Raw genomic sequence first — 18,641 nt, forward strand, 5'->3', positions numbered from 1 at the left:
TCAAAGTAGCTTGCGGCACATTAAAATAACATACAGCTAAAAATCTTGTTGTTTTTTTTTAAATATAAACAATGGCTAAAGACACAAGTTTATTAAAAGCAGAACATTTAAACAGTTCAAAACACATTTAAAGCATAATAAAAAGATAATAGCATAGCACGCCACACAAAGAACCAATGGTCAGCCTAAATAAAAAGCTCATTAGATGTTTGCCTATATCTCTCCAGTGCTGGGTGGTAGCTTCAAGAAATCCCAGCCAGCTTACCAGCTGTTCAGAATTGTGGGAGCTGAAGTCCAAAACATCTGGAGGAGCACAGTTTGAGAAACTTTGTTCTAGAAGCACTTGTTTTACAGGACACTGAACTAGATTAAGCCCTGGGTCTGTGAACTGATCTAATATACACAGTACTATACTGATTTGTTAAGAAAGTTGTAATGATTTCTGATTCAAGCCTGGCAGCAAATAATTATGTCCGAAAGGTAAGTCATTCCAATATACTATATATGGAGCTGCACTTGAAAAGCAGAAAACAAAAGGCCCAGCAAGTAGAAAATATTTTAGCCAATTTTGTTTTAGCCTTTGGGCTCACTTTGAAAGGCACGGTGAGACACTTGTCAGGAAAAAAGTGCCATATAAGCAAGAAAACAAAGAATGAAATTTTTTTCCTTCTTAAATTTCATATTGTGAAATTATCTTCTTCTTTAAACCTACTTCTTTCTTGAACAAAATCCTTCAAAGCTCATATGTTTATTTTCCCCTTTACTGTGTGTTTTGTCATCAGTGTAAACCTAACATGAGCCAAATATGGCCCTGAGGCAGTAAGCCATCCCTAAGGGTGTTTCTGAACCCCTTGACCTCTCAGGATTTTTGCAAACCATACCTTTTCTGGTCTTAAAAAAGTGAATAGCCCCCAGAAATGTCTGTTTGTCTTTTAGTCTTGAGGATAGTCTTTACATTAGCATTGTTTATCATTAAAATAGTTATCAGTTATTGTTTACAAGGGCATTCTTCTGGCTAATACTTAATTTTTCTAGTTTGGTTTTGAGTCGTTTAGGCAGTCTTTGTGTTTCTGGGGCCAGAAATTGCTCACTAGTGTTGCAAATCCAAACAGTTTGTGCAAACCATAATATTTCAAATACAATATTACAAAACAAAGACAAGGCTGGACAAGGAGGCTGGGTTTGAGTATTTCCTGTTTGAGACAGTGAAAAATTTACAACTGTAACATTCACACTGAGAAATGCTTTGTCTCAATATTTGTGCATACAATTCCTGAAAGATTCCACCAGTGAAGCTGACATGTTGGCTATCAGAAGGCTATAAGTAATTTCTCTGAATACACAATTGCACTATAACATTTACATAATGGTACTATTACACAACATATAACAAGGGGGGGTGTTGTTAAAAAGGAACATTGTAGATTTTTTAAATTTACTGCATATTCCCTTCCTCACTGGCTCTGTCCTTAGAAGACAACATGGAAAGAAAGAAAATGTTTAGGTAGCTGTGTGACATGGTTTTTCAGTTGGCTGTGTAGCCCTAAGCACAATTTTCTCTGATTATCTGGCTCCCTTAAAATTATATGCAGTGAGAATTTAAAATAGCAAAGCTGTCAGTTCTGAAAACATGGAGCTCCAAGGAGGAACTTTCCTAAAACATCTGGTATAGCTTCTCATACTTGAGCAATCTTTGTAGACATTAAAAAAAATCAATAACAATAAAAGAAGACTGCCTGAAGGGTATTGTGCTATGGCAGTAAAAATGCCTATGGTGTGTTGTATGATTCTAACATCACTGCTGTATCCCCACTTCTTTTTTTTAAATGCTATTTTAGTACAGTTGGTACTTGTCGGCTATTTCCTCCTGGCAGCCAAGCCTGCAAGTGCTTTTGCTGAAAGGAGCTCAAGGCCGCCATCTGGAGATGGGAATAAGCATAACTCATCTGGCATGGATCTACACCCTGTAGAATTAATGTCATTTGACAGCATTTTAACTGCCATGGCTCAATGGCTACTGTTCCATTATCCAGGCAGAGGCCACTAGGGGGCAGTAGCGAAAGGATAGTCCATTGTATGGGGGTGAAGGGTAGCTTGAGGGAGTAAAACCATTTCCCCTTGTTTTCCTGTTATTCCCCCCACCCATGTCCCCGGCATGGAAACAATCCTTATTTATGATATGAGAGGGGGAATAACCAGTAAAAACGGGGAAGTGGTTTTCCTCCTTCAACTCCCCCTCTCCATAAAAATGGACTATCCTTTTCTCTAGCGCCCTTCGCCCATATAATATAATAGTCCTGCTCAAGGATATGGAATCCTGGGATTTGTAGTTTGGTGAGGCACCAGCACTCTTCGGCAGAGAAGACTGAAGACTTTATAAAACTATAACTCCTACAATGCCATAGCATTGAGCCATAGTAGCTAAAGGGGAGTCAAACTGCATTAATTCTACAATGAAGATGCAGCTTGAGGCTCTAAAAATATAATTCATAGAGAAGATGCATGAGGGCATTTGGAGTTTTGACTGATATCACAGAAAATCCTATCTGTAGGGTCACCGTAAATCAACAGGTGACTTGAAGACATATACAGAGACACAAATGATATGCAGCTGTCATGCAGCTTTACTTCCCCTTGTCATCAGAGTCAGGGTTGTGCAAGTGCTGGGTGAATGTCAGGATGCTGGGATTGACTTGATAAGGAGAAATAAGCTGGAAATGAATACCAACATCAAGGCTTTGTAGATTAGTGGTTCCCAGATTTGGAAGTTGGGTAAACAACCTGTTCTGGATGAATCCTTCAAGGAACAGATGTGATGTTGTTAATTGCTGCCAAGTGGCCCTACGAATGAGTGATTTCCAAAGGCACCCTGTTATTAACTGTCTTGCTTGGGTCTTACAAAGTCAGGATTGTGGCTTCCTTCATTGAGTCTATCCACCTGAAATGCCGTTTTCCTCTTTTTCCATTACACTCTATTTTGCTGACATTGTCTTTTCTAATTAATCATGTACCCTTAATTTAATAATGTTGGTTTCTAGGAAAAGTTCAGTCTTGATTGGCTCTAATTAAAAATACAGTGTTTTGCTTTAATTGCAATGACCAAGATGTGACAGCCTCTGTTTGGTCGTTTTGCCTTCTAGGGAAAGTTGAGGCATGATTTGTTCTAGGAACAATTTCTTTTTCTTTTTGGCTATAACATTCATTGAACTGTCCTGTAGCACACTTCAAATAAATTGATATCCTTCTCGACAGCTATCAAAAGCATATGTACCTAACTCAGGCATCAAGCTTTGTCACTGGACAAGGTGGGATCTGGATTCATGCCTTTTTACTAGAAGCTTTGGAGTCCAACTGATTTTATCCACATCTGCTCATGCATGGTGGTTTTATAACTTTGAATAACCTTGTATAAACTTGCCAAATGGTTTAATGTGCTTTCCATCTTTTAAAATTATAATGCTTACTGTTTATATTGTTCAACTTGGCTAAACTGATTGTACATTGCCCTGAGATGACATAAAAATAATGAATGCATATAGAGCAAATAAAAAATGGAACTCAATACTAGGCTTGTGCAATTAGCTAGAGGGCGGTCTGTTTTTGGTATCTGAATTTCAATGGGTACCAGATCTGAATTTTGATGGGTGGGACCTTTTCCTTTCTTCCTTTCAAGGGAGTCTAAGTTTGAGCAAAGGGGTTAAGGAAGCAGTGCGTAAGACACGTCACAACGTTCTTCTATTCTGATTGACCCAACGGACAGGGCCAATCAGAATAGAAGCACACAGCAGCCTCTCCACATGCCGCGTGGTGCCGAACGGAGGAGGAGGAGCCGTGATCAACTATTGCATGGCCCTGTTTCAGATGAAAAACCTGACAGTTGAGCCCTTACCGTTATGGCCATCCGAACAAGCCAAGGAAGCTGGATTAGTCGAAGGGAACCAACCAAACCGAATTTGTGCACAAGCCTACTCAATACAGTACTGGGTACAAGGAAAGGATAATTTGTAAATGTGTTAATATATTTTAAAAGTTGTCATATCCAGCTCTATGTCCACTAAGAAAGAACCTTTTCTTTGCTATTTATATAAGGTTTATTTAATTGTCCCTGGAGCTTCTAATGGCTTCCTTTTATCTATTCAACAAGCAATTGGGTTCTTTTAATTTCCACCCTTTGCATTGTTGCATTTTCTTCTTTCTATATCATGATAATGGAAGTGTGCAAAGAAAGTAAAATTCCAAAGGTAGTAAAATCTTACAGACATCTAAATTCAGCTCTTCAATCAAGGAAAGCAAAAGGCTTTGCACAATCTACAATCAGGTAAACTAGTTAACCTTGAAGCACAGATGCAGATATGATGAACACATGACATATTATTATTTATAAATGCATGGGAGAAGGTGGAAAATATTTATATAAGATATCAAAGTCTTCTTTCCCAGCTTTTACAATATCAAGTGCCAATCAGTAAAACATGTAAAAAAGCATTTATCCTTTTATAACCAAGAGCACAGCGAGTTATATGGCGACCATTACCCTCATGCTGAACCTTCCTTTTCATGGTGGAAGTCGATGACAACACAGAGCAGGATCCTTTGAATAATTCATCTCTTCAGGCTATTTTATCTTACTCGATAGCCACTGTCATTAAAAATGATATTAAAAAAACAATGTTTCAAAGGATTAGGTCAAATATGTTCCCTTAAGACAATTCAGTTACAGGTAGTACGAGTTGTATCTTGCCTTAATACATTGTGATTTATGCAGTCAGGGATAACATTAACTAAGCTGTGTGCTCCAACCAGGAAGTAAAGGCAGTGTGATTTAGTCAAGGCACAGTTCACCATTATGCTTGGTACTTTAACTGTCAGGAGGGACTGAATGCCATCTAACTTTACAGTTCTGTGGTTACAACCAAAGCAGGATACTTACTTTATCAACAGAAATTTATGGTTTATAGAAGCCACACTCACAGAGGAAGGAGAGAAGGGAAGTGACAAAAGCTGAATATGTAAGTGTGATGTTGTCCTTAAGATCAGACTAAGGTCTGACTCTATTGAGTAGTTTGGGTTTTGTTTTGGGTTTTTTTTTGGGGGGGGGGGGATAACACATGAGGAATTTATCTTTTTTTGTAACTTATGAAGATGGCTGAGAATTTTCAGTCATGTTATTCATAAATAGGTACAGCTTCCCAAAATATCAAGTCCTTAGATGGGCAGATGATATACAAGAAATTTCATTGAACGCAGAAAGTAAGGTAGAGCTGCTTTCCATAAGGTCTAATTCTCCCCGCCTCCTTATGCACTATCATTTGTTTCAATGTGGAAAGCACTTCATCCAGATTTTATGAAGTTAGTTTTTTACATCTGCGACATGACACAAAGGGAAGATTGAAGCTTGGTCTAGCCTACAAAAGTGTTAAATATATCCTGCTTCTCTCAGTGTGTCCTTACACTTGAACAAGCATTTTGTTTTTAAGTTGTCCAAGGAGAATTCACACTGCTCAGGAAGAGAGTTATGTTGGAAATCATTTATAAATGATTTAACCACATATAATTTGCATAGTAGGCACACTGGATTTATTCTGAAATGTTTCTAGTTTCTAGTGAAGAAATAAAAATGATTATGTGTTGTCGAAGGCTTTAATGGCCGGAATCACTGGGTTGCTGTGAGTTTTTTGGGCTGTACGGCCATGTTCCAGCAGCATTTTTTACTGAATCTCTGAAGATGCCAGCCACAGATGCAGGCAAAACATCAGGAGAAAATGCTGCTGAAACATGGCCGTACAGCCCAAAAAACTCACAGCAACTCAGTGATTCCGGCCATTAAAGTCTTCAACACCACATAATCATTTTGGGCCATGCAGCCCAAAAAGCTCACAGTAACCCAAAAATGGTGTGTAAATGGAACAGTAGCACAATTTGCTGGTTACAGAACATTAAACAAGCTTTGGTTTCAGAGGACTTTGCCTAGAACACTGCTGTGCTTTCAAGCATACTTATTTTGACTAGTTTTCCTTTCTATTCACAGAAAATCTACACATTTCATATACTGAACAACTTTAAGGGCTCCTATCTTCCTGTCCAACTCACTTTCTTCAAACATTTAACTCAAACTTTTTTTCTAATGCCAAGAAGATATTCCTTGTACTGACAGCATTCAACCACATCAAAGGACACAATAAAGTTACAGGTAAGACATGTTTCTTCTACATGCAAACAACAGTATTTGTATTTTCTGTGGTGTTTATTACCTTTTGCTATGGTCTTTCAAAACTGATGTCAGTAACAAATGTTTGTGGAAAAACTAGTTTACAATGGTTATTATTCAACACACATATTGAGCAACATATCAATCATATAGTACTTTCGTTGGCTAAACATTCTTCAATAATTGACACACTTGATATTCTTTATTTATTTGGGATTTTTTTGCTTGAAAAACTACCAGTTAGTTATATTTTACAAAAATGAATTAAAACCGCTTTGTCAAGATGATCATATAAATAATCACATCGTAAGAATGAAGAAGTTATGCTCCCTTGCTGCCAATCCGCCCTGCAAGACAGAAACTTCCCTAAAAGCGACCCAGATACCATTCATGTCAAGGGAAAAGTTTATATTTATGTGGTTTTGGATCACAAGCAAACATCCCAGTACTAAAAATGTTTGTCACAAGGAAGTCACACCGAGTTTGGCAGGACTTACTTCTATTGAAGCCACAGAAGTAGAAAAACAATGTTTGTTCTTTGTAATTTGGGCCCAGTTTATCAAGACGCAAAACATAAATGTAATGTAAAGATAAAGCCCCATGGAACAATAAACACAAGATTAAAGGCATCTGTATAATTATTTACATACATAATTCACTCTTTTTTTCCATTACAGCAGTGGCACTTGTTCTATATTAATTTAATATATAACAGTGCACCGTTATCCGGCTATTCTTGTGCTTACTCCTTAGCCATCTTGCTCTTGTCCTAAAAAACAGCTATTAATTTAACTAAAATATGTTTATGGTATAAAGTGCCCACAATTCATGATGGTATGAAAACTATACTTGTGTTACTAGAAATCTCCTCCTTTTTCCAGGTGTGCATGCCCATAAAAGGCTTAAATACATCACTCTTTAAAAAACGGGGTGATAAGCAGAGTGCAATTGTCCACTCAAAAGAATCTTGTTGAAATGCTATGCTGGATGTGTTTACCGACTTGCAGGTACATAAACAGAGGTCTTCTCTTCAAGCCAGAAATATATAATTTTCAAAATATTTAATAAAGATATCCATATTATGCAGTACACATGGAAACAAAGCTATTATTTCAGAGTTGTGTATGCTCAGTGCCAAAATCTTCCGTGAACTCCTCTTATTAGTCTGCCATTAAATACAAACATGTCCATAGTTCTGATCACCACTGCTTGGCAAAACCACCGTATTCACTGTTTTACTTTGACTTTCCTTCTTGCATCTTTATGTTTCTTTCGACAGTCCTAGAAATATTGGAAGTTTAACAGTAACCAAAAGTTTATAATGTTAAGTTACGATTTACAACAGTTTCAGCTTCATCAACTAACCAAATGCCTATCTGATATAAAAAGATAATTATTTGAAAAGTACAAATGGGAATAATGTAAGCTAGTCTGACCCTTGCCAGAAGACCAATGGCCAAACACTGAACTGGATCCTTTTGTTGTGACTGGGCTTCGAGATGGTTTTGTAACTGAGTCAATATTGCCAGATGGATGCCAGATAGGGAATGATATGGTCCACACATTACTTTTTGATGGAAGTGACAAACTATATAGTATTTCCTGCAGGTAAGTATTTAAGCCTGTTCCCAGTAACTGTTTAAGACCGTGGTAGGCATAGTTAAGATATCTTCTAGCAGCTGGGCGTATTGCACCTTTCTCACAAGGATTCATACGAAATTCCACCTTAAAAATTACCAGGGGTGCAAAACATGTCCTACACCTTGTGTTAAGCATGCCACATCTGCAAAATGTCGACGCAAGTGATACATTCAAAGTGTCGATGCAAGCAGAGTTTAAAAGCTACTAATGAAAAGTATCAATCTATATGGTCTGGGTCATCCAGGCTACTCAAGTGACACTTTCTCTCAAATGATCATGTCCATTCAGATCGAGAAGTCCAGTTTTGTGTTTCATTTGCTCCAGAAATGTGTCTCCAAGTTGCCTATCAACTTATAGCAACCTCATGCATTTCAAAGGGCTTTCTTAGGCAAGGAATAGTGAGAGATGGGTTTTGCCAGTTCCTCACTCTAAAATATAGTCTATAGTACTGGTATACACTGGTGGTCTCCCATCCAACTAATAGCCAGGTCTGGCTTTGCTTAACTCCCAAGATCAGATGGGATCTGGTGCCTTGAGGTTTTTATCTACAATTGTATGAAGAGGTTTTTCTGTTTCATAATTATGCAACTTCCTCCAAAAGAGTTTGGATGGTCACCAATGCTTACAGTTTTGTCAAGCCACAGGCATAAATGAATTATACTATGTAACACAATTTTTGTTGTTGGGTTATAAATGTCATTTCCTAATTCTATAATTAAAAAATAGAAAAAGTTTATCAAACTGAAAAAACTTTGTTTTTACAGATTGCACAAAAGTTTAAAAATGGTATATGAAAGATTAAAAATGGCAGCCACACAAATGAAATTTCTGGAGTATTAGAACTACTTTCAAAGTAAGTACCTCACAATTAAACAGGAATTAACACTTTTAAACCAGGAACAGAAAATCTTTCAAATTTTGTTACATAGTGTTATTTATGGAGGTCGTATGGTTTAAGTATCTAAAGAATCGCTCCCTTTTGCTGCAGTCTTGTTTTTAAGCATCTACATTCTATTCTATCTGTATGGATAACTAAAGAACCAATGGGGAAAAATCCTTATAGTATTTGAAGAACACGGACTAAAAGAAGAAGAAACAGCTACGCTTTACTTTCTTGTGCTATAAATAAGGTCCATTTTCAGATCTTCATATTATTACAATTTTATAATATGTATATCTTATAAAGACTCCTCAGCATTAAAAACAAAGAAATAAAACGAGAGAATATTCATTTTACCTTACTATACTGTACAGACAAACCTAACTATGGTAAGCTGCATATTTTAACACATTCAAATTAGAGGATCTACATAAAAAGATTTCAAAGGATTAGGAATCTTCATAAGTATTTAGAATACTTCTGGATCAATGCATAATGTTTTTATTTACATACCTCAAGTAACATTTGACGCCTGCTTTCCCAATTATCTCTGTCTTCATCAAGGTCTGAGGATTTACAAAAGAGCTTGGGGCCTTCTAGAAAAGGGATAAAGAAAAAAAGCTTTTCATGTTCTTAATCTCACTGCTCCTGTGAGCATGAAAGAAAAGGGTTATCATTGCAAGCAAGAGATCCCAACTCCTGTCCTTGGTGATATGGGCTTTCCTATCTAGGTTTACAGACCCAGAGCTGCTGTGGTCCATCCTACTACATCAGAGCACTGCCTGCTACATTAATAATGAATCACACTATATGAATAAGACATAGATTTTCTAAAATGTCCAGAGAGAATCACAAGCTATTGCCTGCCATATGATGCTCCCAATATTGTGGCTGTTCTTCTAAAAATCACTGTTTGACAGCAGAGGAATATATTAACACCAAGGGAGGAAAGATCACAGCTCAACACTATCCAAACCCTTTCTACAGGAAGGACCTGAAATAGCAACTACTACCCCAGATAAACATTATTTTAAAATTATAAATTTGAGGTTTTGTGATAATTACCTTGGAAACTATGATATTTATAGTGCTGATAGACACATGAAGTGCTGTTTCATAATGTTTAGACCACCTTACAGAAGCTCAAACCATGTGCACAGAAAAGAGGACAGAGCAAGATGTATCGAACACCTAATTGGAAATAAATTGGCTACTAACATTCAAACTAGATGATTCAATAAAGTACATTTGATATTGATTACATCCAACATTAAACTGAATATTTCTAGCTTTTACCTTTTAATCTATCGTCATCTTGAGAGAAAAAGAAAAATCTAACGTTTGATTGAAGTCGAGTGAGGGGCCTGAAAAAACAAGCAAAACTCTTTTTAAAGTTCAAAAAACTAATCTTGAAAAACAATTATAAACATTTAAATTAATAATTCGTCCTAGATGAATTTAATGTATAGATTTTTGAGCTGGTGACTTCTATTAAAATTACAGATTTGAAGGAATGTTTTTTGGGAAATAGAGTTATTAATAGTAACAAGTCTCAAATTTTTAAATGACAAACTTTTTTTCAAGGTCAAAAAACATTGTAATACTGGTAACAGTTTATATTCCAAGACTAAGGAATGACCTGCCAGAAGAGATTTGACAGCTAAATCAGCTGTTGGAATTTAAGACACAATTAAACACCCATCTCTTTTAGCAGGCCTACCTGGTAAATTTTAAATTGTGAATTTTAATCTGCATTTCATCAATGGATTTTAACTTGTATTTTAACTCTGTATCTTTTTGTTTTTAATAGTGCCTTATCTCATTTTAAATATGTTGTATCCCGCCTCAAGCAGCAGGGAAAAGCAGATGATTATGATGATGATGATGATGATGATGATTATTATTTCAGAAGCATTTCCAAAATGAACATTTAGGGCTGTTTCTAAAATTGTAAAGGACTGAGGCCATTGGGATTTGCTGTCCCCCTTCCTTCCAAGAACCCCTGCCAAAGGATGTGAAATGAGGAATTTAAATTGGATAGGATGAGGGTCAATTTGGCAAAACTTGGATCAAGATTCTTTGGTGTTTACTGCATGTTACTGCAAGGTTATAGCCTGTTTCCCCCAATAATTTAGATATAGTGATTAATTCTGAAAAGGAACATATAAAGAATTGTGTAGTATTTGTGATCTCAATAAGACACACTCCTATGGATTAATTGTAAATATACCCATCTACGCATAATTTACCTCTCTTTAACATCATCATTTTGAACTGTTGCTGATTCTTCATCTTCTGAACTGCTGTCCTGAAAACGTGGATCCTCTTGCCAGGCAACCTTTGTAGGCTTTATTGTTTCAATTGTATAGGGTTCTTAAAAATAAAACAAATAAAAAACACACACTTTTGTTTAGCAAAATGTATCCTCTGATTTCAGTACAGAAGATAGAATTTTATTGGTGAAAGATGTCATATATATATATATATATATACACACACACACAATATTGAAATAATTAGTTTATATATGATATCATCAATTCTCTGCACTACATAGAAACCACAGCCAAAATTATAACTTCTATTCAAATCCTAACATAAATGTTGATATACAACACTTATTCCCTGAAAGTATGTTTAATTGAATATATAGCCTTTCCCAGTGGTTCTCAACCTGGGGTGCCCAGATGTTTTTGGCCTACAACTCCCAGAAATCCCAGCCAGCTTACCAGCTGTTAGGATTTCTGGAAGTTGAAGGCCAAAAACATCTGGGGGTCCCACGTTGGGAACCACTGGCCTATCCTATCATGCTAATAACACTACCTAACTGGGGGCTATAAAGCATAGTTTTAATAAAAAATATCTGATACATCTTCTAGAATATGTTTAGGCTAGGTCTTTGCCTCGAGGAATTGGCAGTTACAAACTTGATGGCCAGTTATTGAGAATCCTCTTCTAAGCACCCTCGTGGCGATTATTTGGATCCTTATTACACTGTTATAGTCATATAGTCCACATTAATTACCAAAGCAACATCCTACTGAATTCTGGGGTTTGTAGTTTGGTGAGGCACTAGAACTCTCTGGCTGAAACTTCTAAGTGCCTCCACAAATCCCAGAATTACATAGAATGTTGATATGGCAGTTAAAATGGACTATAGCACTGTACCAATGTATAGTGTTCCCTCACTTATCGCTGGGGTTAGGTTCCAGGTCCACCCGCAATAAGTGAAAATTGGCAAAGTAGGGACGTTATATTTATTTTAATATTTATACATTATTTTAGTAGTTATACACTATTTTAAGTCTTTATCAACCAATCGTGTGTTGATAAATCGCCTCATTCTCCTCCCGTTGCTGCTTGGGCTCCTTTTCTCTCCCTTTGGCTTCTCCTTTCTCCCTTCCTTAGGCTGTAAACTGTAATTTTTTATGATTTATAATAGTCTTTTAGAGTTTATTGAAAAACCGCAAAACAGTGAATCTGCGAAAAGTGAACCGCGAAGTAGTGAGGGAACACTGTAGTACAATAAAGACTGTAGTGCTAAGATAATCCACTTGCAATGAGCTAGTCTTAAATGTCATAATGTAATATCAAATGACAATTTAAGTTCGCTAGGCCTAGGCAGGCAAAAACCAAGACCTTACACTGAGCCAAAAACTGAACAGTGGCCATGTTCAAGTATCATTAGAGTTAGTATAATGGCATGCTAATGAGGATCTAACTGCATCATAAAAGCAGGTAACAATGCTTAGAATTAAGTCAAGCCTCCGCAATGATTTCCAATCTCTAGTCTTCCAGGTGTTTTGGACTTCATCTCCCAGAGGCCTCAACTACCTTAGCCAAAGATCAGGGATCCTGAAGTCCAAAACATCTGGAAATTCAGTTTGGGAAACACTGTGTTATGAAGGAAATGCAAATATAGAGTAGTTACCAAATTTCAAAATTGTGACTATAAGAAAGTGCATTCTGCCTGCACTGGTACCTTTGTTCACAGGTGATCTGTTTTCTTCAGCACCAAAAAACGAAAATGCAAAGCCACTACTTCCTTCGGGTGCATTGTTTCCAGCAGTGAAATTGAATGTCTCTGTATCAGCCAGAGGTGTTTCCTCCACATCTTCACGCTTGTCCCATGATATTTCTTCTGTCCTCTCATCCTGTTTTGTAGATCCGAAGACTTCTTTCAGATCAACAGCAACTTCATAGAATATTTCTTTGGACACCTCAGGCAACTTCTGAGCTTCTTCTCTCTTCTTTTTCTTCTTTGCTTTACTGCAAGCACCAATTATGAATGAAATTTTATACTATCTTTTACATTGTACAGACCAAACACATTTCTGGTCAATGCACTCTGTGTTGTGCTGGGGGAAGGGAGTTAATGTCCCAAGCTACCCCCATTCAACTCAATTGAAATAGGTGAGGAGTGGGTATGGGGGTTGCCTAAAGACTGAGTGAGGACACTTCATGCCTGTTCTGCTTGTGCAATATACCCGTACCTTATTTGGATGCATCTCCCCCACTTTTCTGTGCCAAACCTCATCCCATTCAAAATTATCAGCCTAATCCACTGTGCTACAGTTTGGGATGGGAGAACTCTACGGGCTGCCAAGAGACACAAAGAATTGTGCTTTTTCAAGCTCTCTTCAGCACAAAACTAGAGGTTACTCAATATCTACTTCAGGTTGTGTATATGACACCAGGAGTGAAACAGGAACGCTGTGCTGCTTCAGGGTACGTATAACACAACTCCTTTGCATTTTAACACTGTAAAAATTTTGCACTAAGACAAAGGTCAAGTTGACCTTTAGACTGCTTGACCTTGGCATATGATGACTGTTGCCTGTCTGTCATTCTCACTTTCGGAGGCCTGGTTTACATGCAGTCCCTGAAACCACAATTTGTTTAACCTCCATCTTCTCTAAAGTAAAGCAAACATTTTTCTCCACCTCCATTATTTAACATTATTTAGCTAAAAGAATGGTGCTCAATGTAATCACACATGGCTCCACTGGTATAGTTATGTAGAATTCATGACAGCAGCAACAACAAGGAAAAAAAGGTGGCTTGACATGTGATTGGGAAGATAAAGAAGTCAGCACTGGAAAGAAGAGATCTTCAGTTTGAGCAGCTTAGTCAAAGAATGTTTGATGTTGACATGAAGGGTCACACATGGTAAGGGTAATTTCTGCATCTCTTCCTCCTAAATTGTCTTGGCTTTAATGACTTCCCCCACCTCAAAAGCTAGGTATCCATGGAATAGGCAGGCAGTTTGCCAAAACAGGATCCTGGCTAGTTACTATTGCACACAAGTGATCATGGTCAAGATGGTAAACCAGGAATAATAATAATAATAATAATAATAATAATAATAATAATAATAATAATTTTATTTTTATACCCCGCCCCATCTCCCCGAAGGGACTCGGGGCGGCTTACATGGGGCCAAGCCCAGTCATCAACAATATAAAAACAAAGCAATAAAACTGATCAAACAACAATAAAAGCAAGTCATAAAAAATCACATACAAAATATAATGATAAAATCTTGGATTGGATCCAGAGGAACTGGGCCAAAAGTGCTACGTAGTTGTTGATATCATCAGGGAGGGAGGGATGGCTATCCAAGTTGTCATAGCCATTAAAGGCGTACATAAGGGACTATTAATGAGTAGGCAACAGGTCAATCCTACTCGATCAGCTGCCAAAGGCCTGTTGAAAGAGCCAAGTTTTTAGGCTCTTCCGAAAGGAGAGAAGGGTAGGGGCCTGCCTGATCTCCCTGGGGAGCGAGTTCCAGAGCCGGGGGGGCATGATGGAGAAGGCCCTCTCCCTCGTCCCCACCAACCGCGACTGCGAGGGTGGTGGGAGCAAGAGGAGGCCCTCCCCCAACGAGTGAAGAGATCGTGCAGGTTCATAGGGGGAAATGCGGTCACTAAGGTAGGTGGGTCCCAAACCGTTTAGGCCTTTGTAGGTAATGACCTGCACCTTGAATTGGGCTTGGAAAATAAACGGCAGCCAATGGAGCTCCTTAAACAGGGGAGTTGAATGGGCAAACTTAAGCCCTCCAGATGTTTTGGATGTGAACTCCCATAATTCCTAAAGTGGGTTGCCCATGCCTGAGGTAAACTAACCAAGCAAATAATAGATCAAGGTAAATATGGAATAATCACCTCTCTTTTTCTGGAGTTTTCGGCTTTTTTTCAAATACTGTATGGTCTTCTCTTGTAGGGTCATAGCGTAGGGCATTCATATCTCTTCAAAAAGAAATAAAATTGATTAAATACAATAATCTATAAAATGAAAATGGCACAGGATTCCCCCAGCAGAGTCCAGATTTCATTCTATATGCATTGATTTCATTCTATAAGTACATATATGTTTGAAAGCAGACAGAAAGGATACAGACCAATACTGCATTTCTTTGATTCTAATACACTTTTTCCCTATATAAACATCTCCCAAAAAATAGTGCATATTAGAACTGCACATGCATCTTACAACTGATGGTGTCTTACAATTGAAAAAATACGGGCATTTCTGGTTAATCCTAAAAAGGCTTTTCTGATAGTCCTACTAGTTTAAGGCAGGTTTATTTCTAGGAAGGTGGGTACAGATTTACAATCTTATCTAACAATGCTGTGACTTCTTCCCTCACATTTAGTTACAGTAAGATTCAAATGTAGTTATTGTCTGTCATCTTTAGGAAAGAGTTTTTAAATCTGAAAATATTACACTAAGTAAAGAATGTATTGCTCATTACCGATATTACTAACCAATATTTTTCTTAATGAAAAACAACTACTATACAGACAAAATAAATCTACAAATCTATATGTAAATGTATTTATTTAAAACATTTATATTTTTCTCTTCTCTCCCCGAAGGGGACTCAGGACGGAGGACAACATATATACGGCAAGCATTCCATGCTGGGACATAAAATAACTATAAATATACACAAACATTAAAATCAGCTATATCTACTTTAAAATCAGCTGTCTAAACCAACTCAAGACACCATGCTGGCTGCTGCCATGGGCAAGAACAGTTCTCTACCTGTTGTATTGATAACCTTGCTTTGGTTTGTTATACAGTACTCCCCTTTCTTAATTTCTTGTTATTGAGCAGTAAAGTCTGCTGGGGAAAAGATGGAAACATGAGTTGGTGGAATCATATATAATTTATTATGGGCTCTACGAGAAACTTTTGCTTCAAAAGGGGCTCCATGGCTGAAAAAGTTTGAGAACCTCTGTCTTAGAGATTCCTAAAGAGAACATATTAATGTTATCTGCAACTATGAAGATCTGGCTGTAAATACTGAGTTGGAAAAACTGGCTCTACCATTTTTCTAGGTTTTTAAATGCTCCTCTTTATAAAAAAAACAAAAAAACCCCCAAAAACCACAACATTCATCTAGAAAACTAACTTTTTAGATTAGCTTTCTACTTGCAAAGAATGTGTAACACAAGGAATACAACAAAATAGTATTCCTTACCAGAATAAAAAGGTACAATGCATAATGCTAATTTTAAAACCCTATATGCAAAAAACTAGGCCATAGTTTTCCGCTTAAAGGAATGTACATACTTGAATTTCTTGGCATTTGAAGTCAGCTTGCTAGGTTTGGGAGGCTCTACATCAATACACAGAAGATTTTTTAAGATCTCAAGGTTCTTCTTTTTTTCTACTGCAAGCCCTTCTTCTTCATCTATTTTCAAATTCTTGGATTCGTCTACCACATCAAAGATAAACAACAATTGAAAAGAATGTTCAGCAGGCTTGATTACAAGTACTACAGAATGACACTTTGTTCAGATAAATATGTCAAACCATCATTTGTTTTCTTCCCTGAATATGTGTTAGTCCATAAACCACAGGTTGCAAATCAGGATATCAAGTGATTTGAAAATAGTTTTTATTTACTTAGTTTATAATGTCTTTCTCCCAAGGGGAAAATCCAAAGCAATTTACAATACATTAAAATAAGATACAGTACTATGAGAAACCTGATCATAATCAATTTATTATTTTATTTATTCTATTAAAATATCAATAATTTAGAACACCATAAAATCATGTAAGATATATAACAACAAAAATGCAGTTCCACCCCATTAAAAGGCCTTTCTGCACAATCAACTAATCACTTAAATAAAAAGGCCAGTGAAAGGACAGGAGACTGTGATGTGATTTTGCATTTAGCACAAATCATTATATATGAACTGAGCTTTTGGCTGTGTTCATATGTATTACTATAGCATAGTTTAGTATTATGAGAATGAACTCCAATGAGCCTTTCACATCCCGCCTCCTTTCTCAAGTATGATTTTTTTTTTAAAAAAAACCCTTCCATTTACTTTTTAAATCAGCTGCAGCTTTCTATGTCACTTCAACGGTAAAAAGTGATTAATATTAATAATAATTAGTTGAAACTAGACAGGTGTAGAAATGATTGTTTGAGATTTGGCTTGTAGACCAAGTATGGTTAACATTAGACACAGTTTCCTGGGATTTGCATGACATTGCAAGATGTAGTTAATCTGAAATGCAAAGTTTCTGAACACATACCTCATGGCGAAAAAGTTAGTCCATAAGAGCCTGAGCGGTTCCTGTAGCTCTCATTGTTGTTCTTATTTCTATCCCTTTTCCTCAATTATATCCAAACATGATGTACAATTACTTGTGTAAAAGTAAGAATCTTTTCTCCATACTCTTGGGTAGCTTTATATTTGAGGTATTAGCTTTTGAACATCTGACCAAACATGAGGCCAACTATATGCTATGTAGTGATTGCACAACTCATTGCCTAATATTATAATTCCAGAAAAAAATCTAGAATGACATGGTTTTTTTTTAAAGACATTGCCTCCCAATTTACAATGGCAAATGTTGAGAGGATAGTTTTAATAAAACAAAACCTGGCCAAAAATGTATAACAGATTTTAGTCTGTTTCTATTCAATATTGGTAACACAAAAAATGGGGAAATGGTAATTATTATGATTCTCCAAAATGGGTACATTTATGTGCAAAGCTATTTTATCATATGCATCAATTTTCCAATTCAATTGTGAGAGATATTTCTCCTTCCTCACACTCATCATCACTATGACCACAGTCAGGGTTTGTTAATAGCTTTTCAATGCAATCTAGGTGGAGTAATGTAGTTGAGTTACAACATTAAATATTGAACGAAATTAGATTAACTTAATTATTTGAAAACAGTTTTGTGAAATGCTTCTCAGAGTAACAAAAGGAAAATAGCTAACCTTCTTGCTCACTATCACTTTCAAGGAAGCGAGCATCCATTCGAAATCTCTCATCTGTGCCAAACCGTGACTGTAAATGCATAAGCTACAACAATAAAATATAAAATATAGTTGGTATTCACTCAGTACTTCAGATGAGATATGAATTTTAACTTGCATAACAACCTATACACATGATAAAAGTGAAAATCTGTATGTGTGGATGTGGCACGGGTGTCAGTTCACACAGACAGCCTTCGGCCTCCACAAACAGGCAATAGTTCCCAGTGCTGAGGAGCCACCAAGTCACTCTCTCCCAGGACACTGCAGGTTACAGCGAGCACATCCCAATGCTCCCTTAAACCTTTCCAATCCTTCCTATGGCACACAGCAAACAGAAAAATAAATCAGCAACTGAACATACTAGAGAGGTTTTGGGAGAATTCACCATGATTTATAGGAGTTGTAGGGACTGGGACGTATAGTTCACCTGCAATCTAAGAGCACCCTGTACCCCACCAATGATGGACCTGGAACTAACTTGACACACAGACCCAACATGGCCAAATTTGCATACTAGCAGGGTTAGGGGGTGATTGCCCTTAAGAACACTTAACCCATCTGATGACGGATCTGGACCAAACTTGGAACACAAATTCAATATGGCCAAC

General features: G+C 37.0%; 1 protein-coding gene and 1 long non-coding RNA gene across 4 annotated transcripts in view; one reads left to right on the forward strand and one right to left on the reverse strand.

The window, feature by feature from the left end:
• Window positions 1–9,265, forward strand: part of LOC134296076 (uncharacterized) — a 23,587-nt gene extending 14,322 nt beyond the window's left edge. The window contains exons 2-3 of the long non-coding RNA XR_010002647.1: window positions 6,029–6,190; window positions 8,614–9,265. This is a non-coding gene — a long non-coding RNA (uncharacterized LOC134296076). The remainder of the gene's footprint in view (window positions 1–6,028; window positions 6,191–8,613) is intronic.
• The window catches only part of nol8 (nucleolar protein 8), a 25,240-nt gene continuing 12,824 nt past the window's right edge, over window positions 6,226–18,641 (reverse strand). For all 3 annotated transcript variants that reach the window (XM_062970006.1, XM_062970005.1, XM_062970007.1), the window contains 8 exons: window positions 17,992–18,076; window positions 16,311–16,455; window positions 14,894–14,977; window positions 12,712–12,998; window positions 10,979–11,102; window positions 10,026–10,093; window positions 9,243–9,325; window positions 6,226–7,489 (listed from right to left, as the gene is read on the reverse strand). In XM_062970006.1, coding sequence (XP_062826076.1) covers window positions 7,436–7,489; window positions 9,243–9,325; window positions 10,026–10,093; window positions 10,979–11,102; window positions 12,712–12,998; window positions 14,894–14,977; window positions 16,311–16,455; window positions 17,992–18,076 — 930 coding nt within the window. In that variant the 3' untranslated portion in view covers window positions 6,226–7,435. The remainder of the gene's footprint in view (window positions 7,490–9,242; window positions 9,326–10,025; window positions 10,094–10,978; window positions 11,103–12,711; window positions 12,999–14,893; window positions 14,978–16,310; window positions 16,456–17,991; window positions 18,077–18,641) is intronic.

This window comes from Anolis carolinensis, chromosome 2, assembly GCF_035594765.1.
Source record: "Anolis carolinensis isolate JA03-04 chromosome 2, rAnoCar3.1.pri, whole genome shotgun sequence".
In the NCBI taxonomy this organism is placed as follows: domain Eukaryota; kingdom Metazoa; phylum Chordata; class Lepidosauria; order Squamata; family Dactyloidae; genus Anolis; species Anolis carolinensis.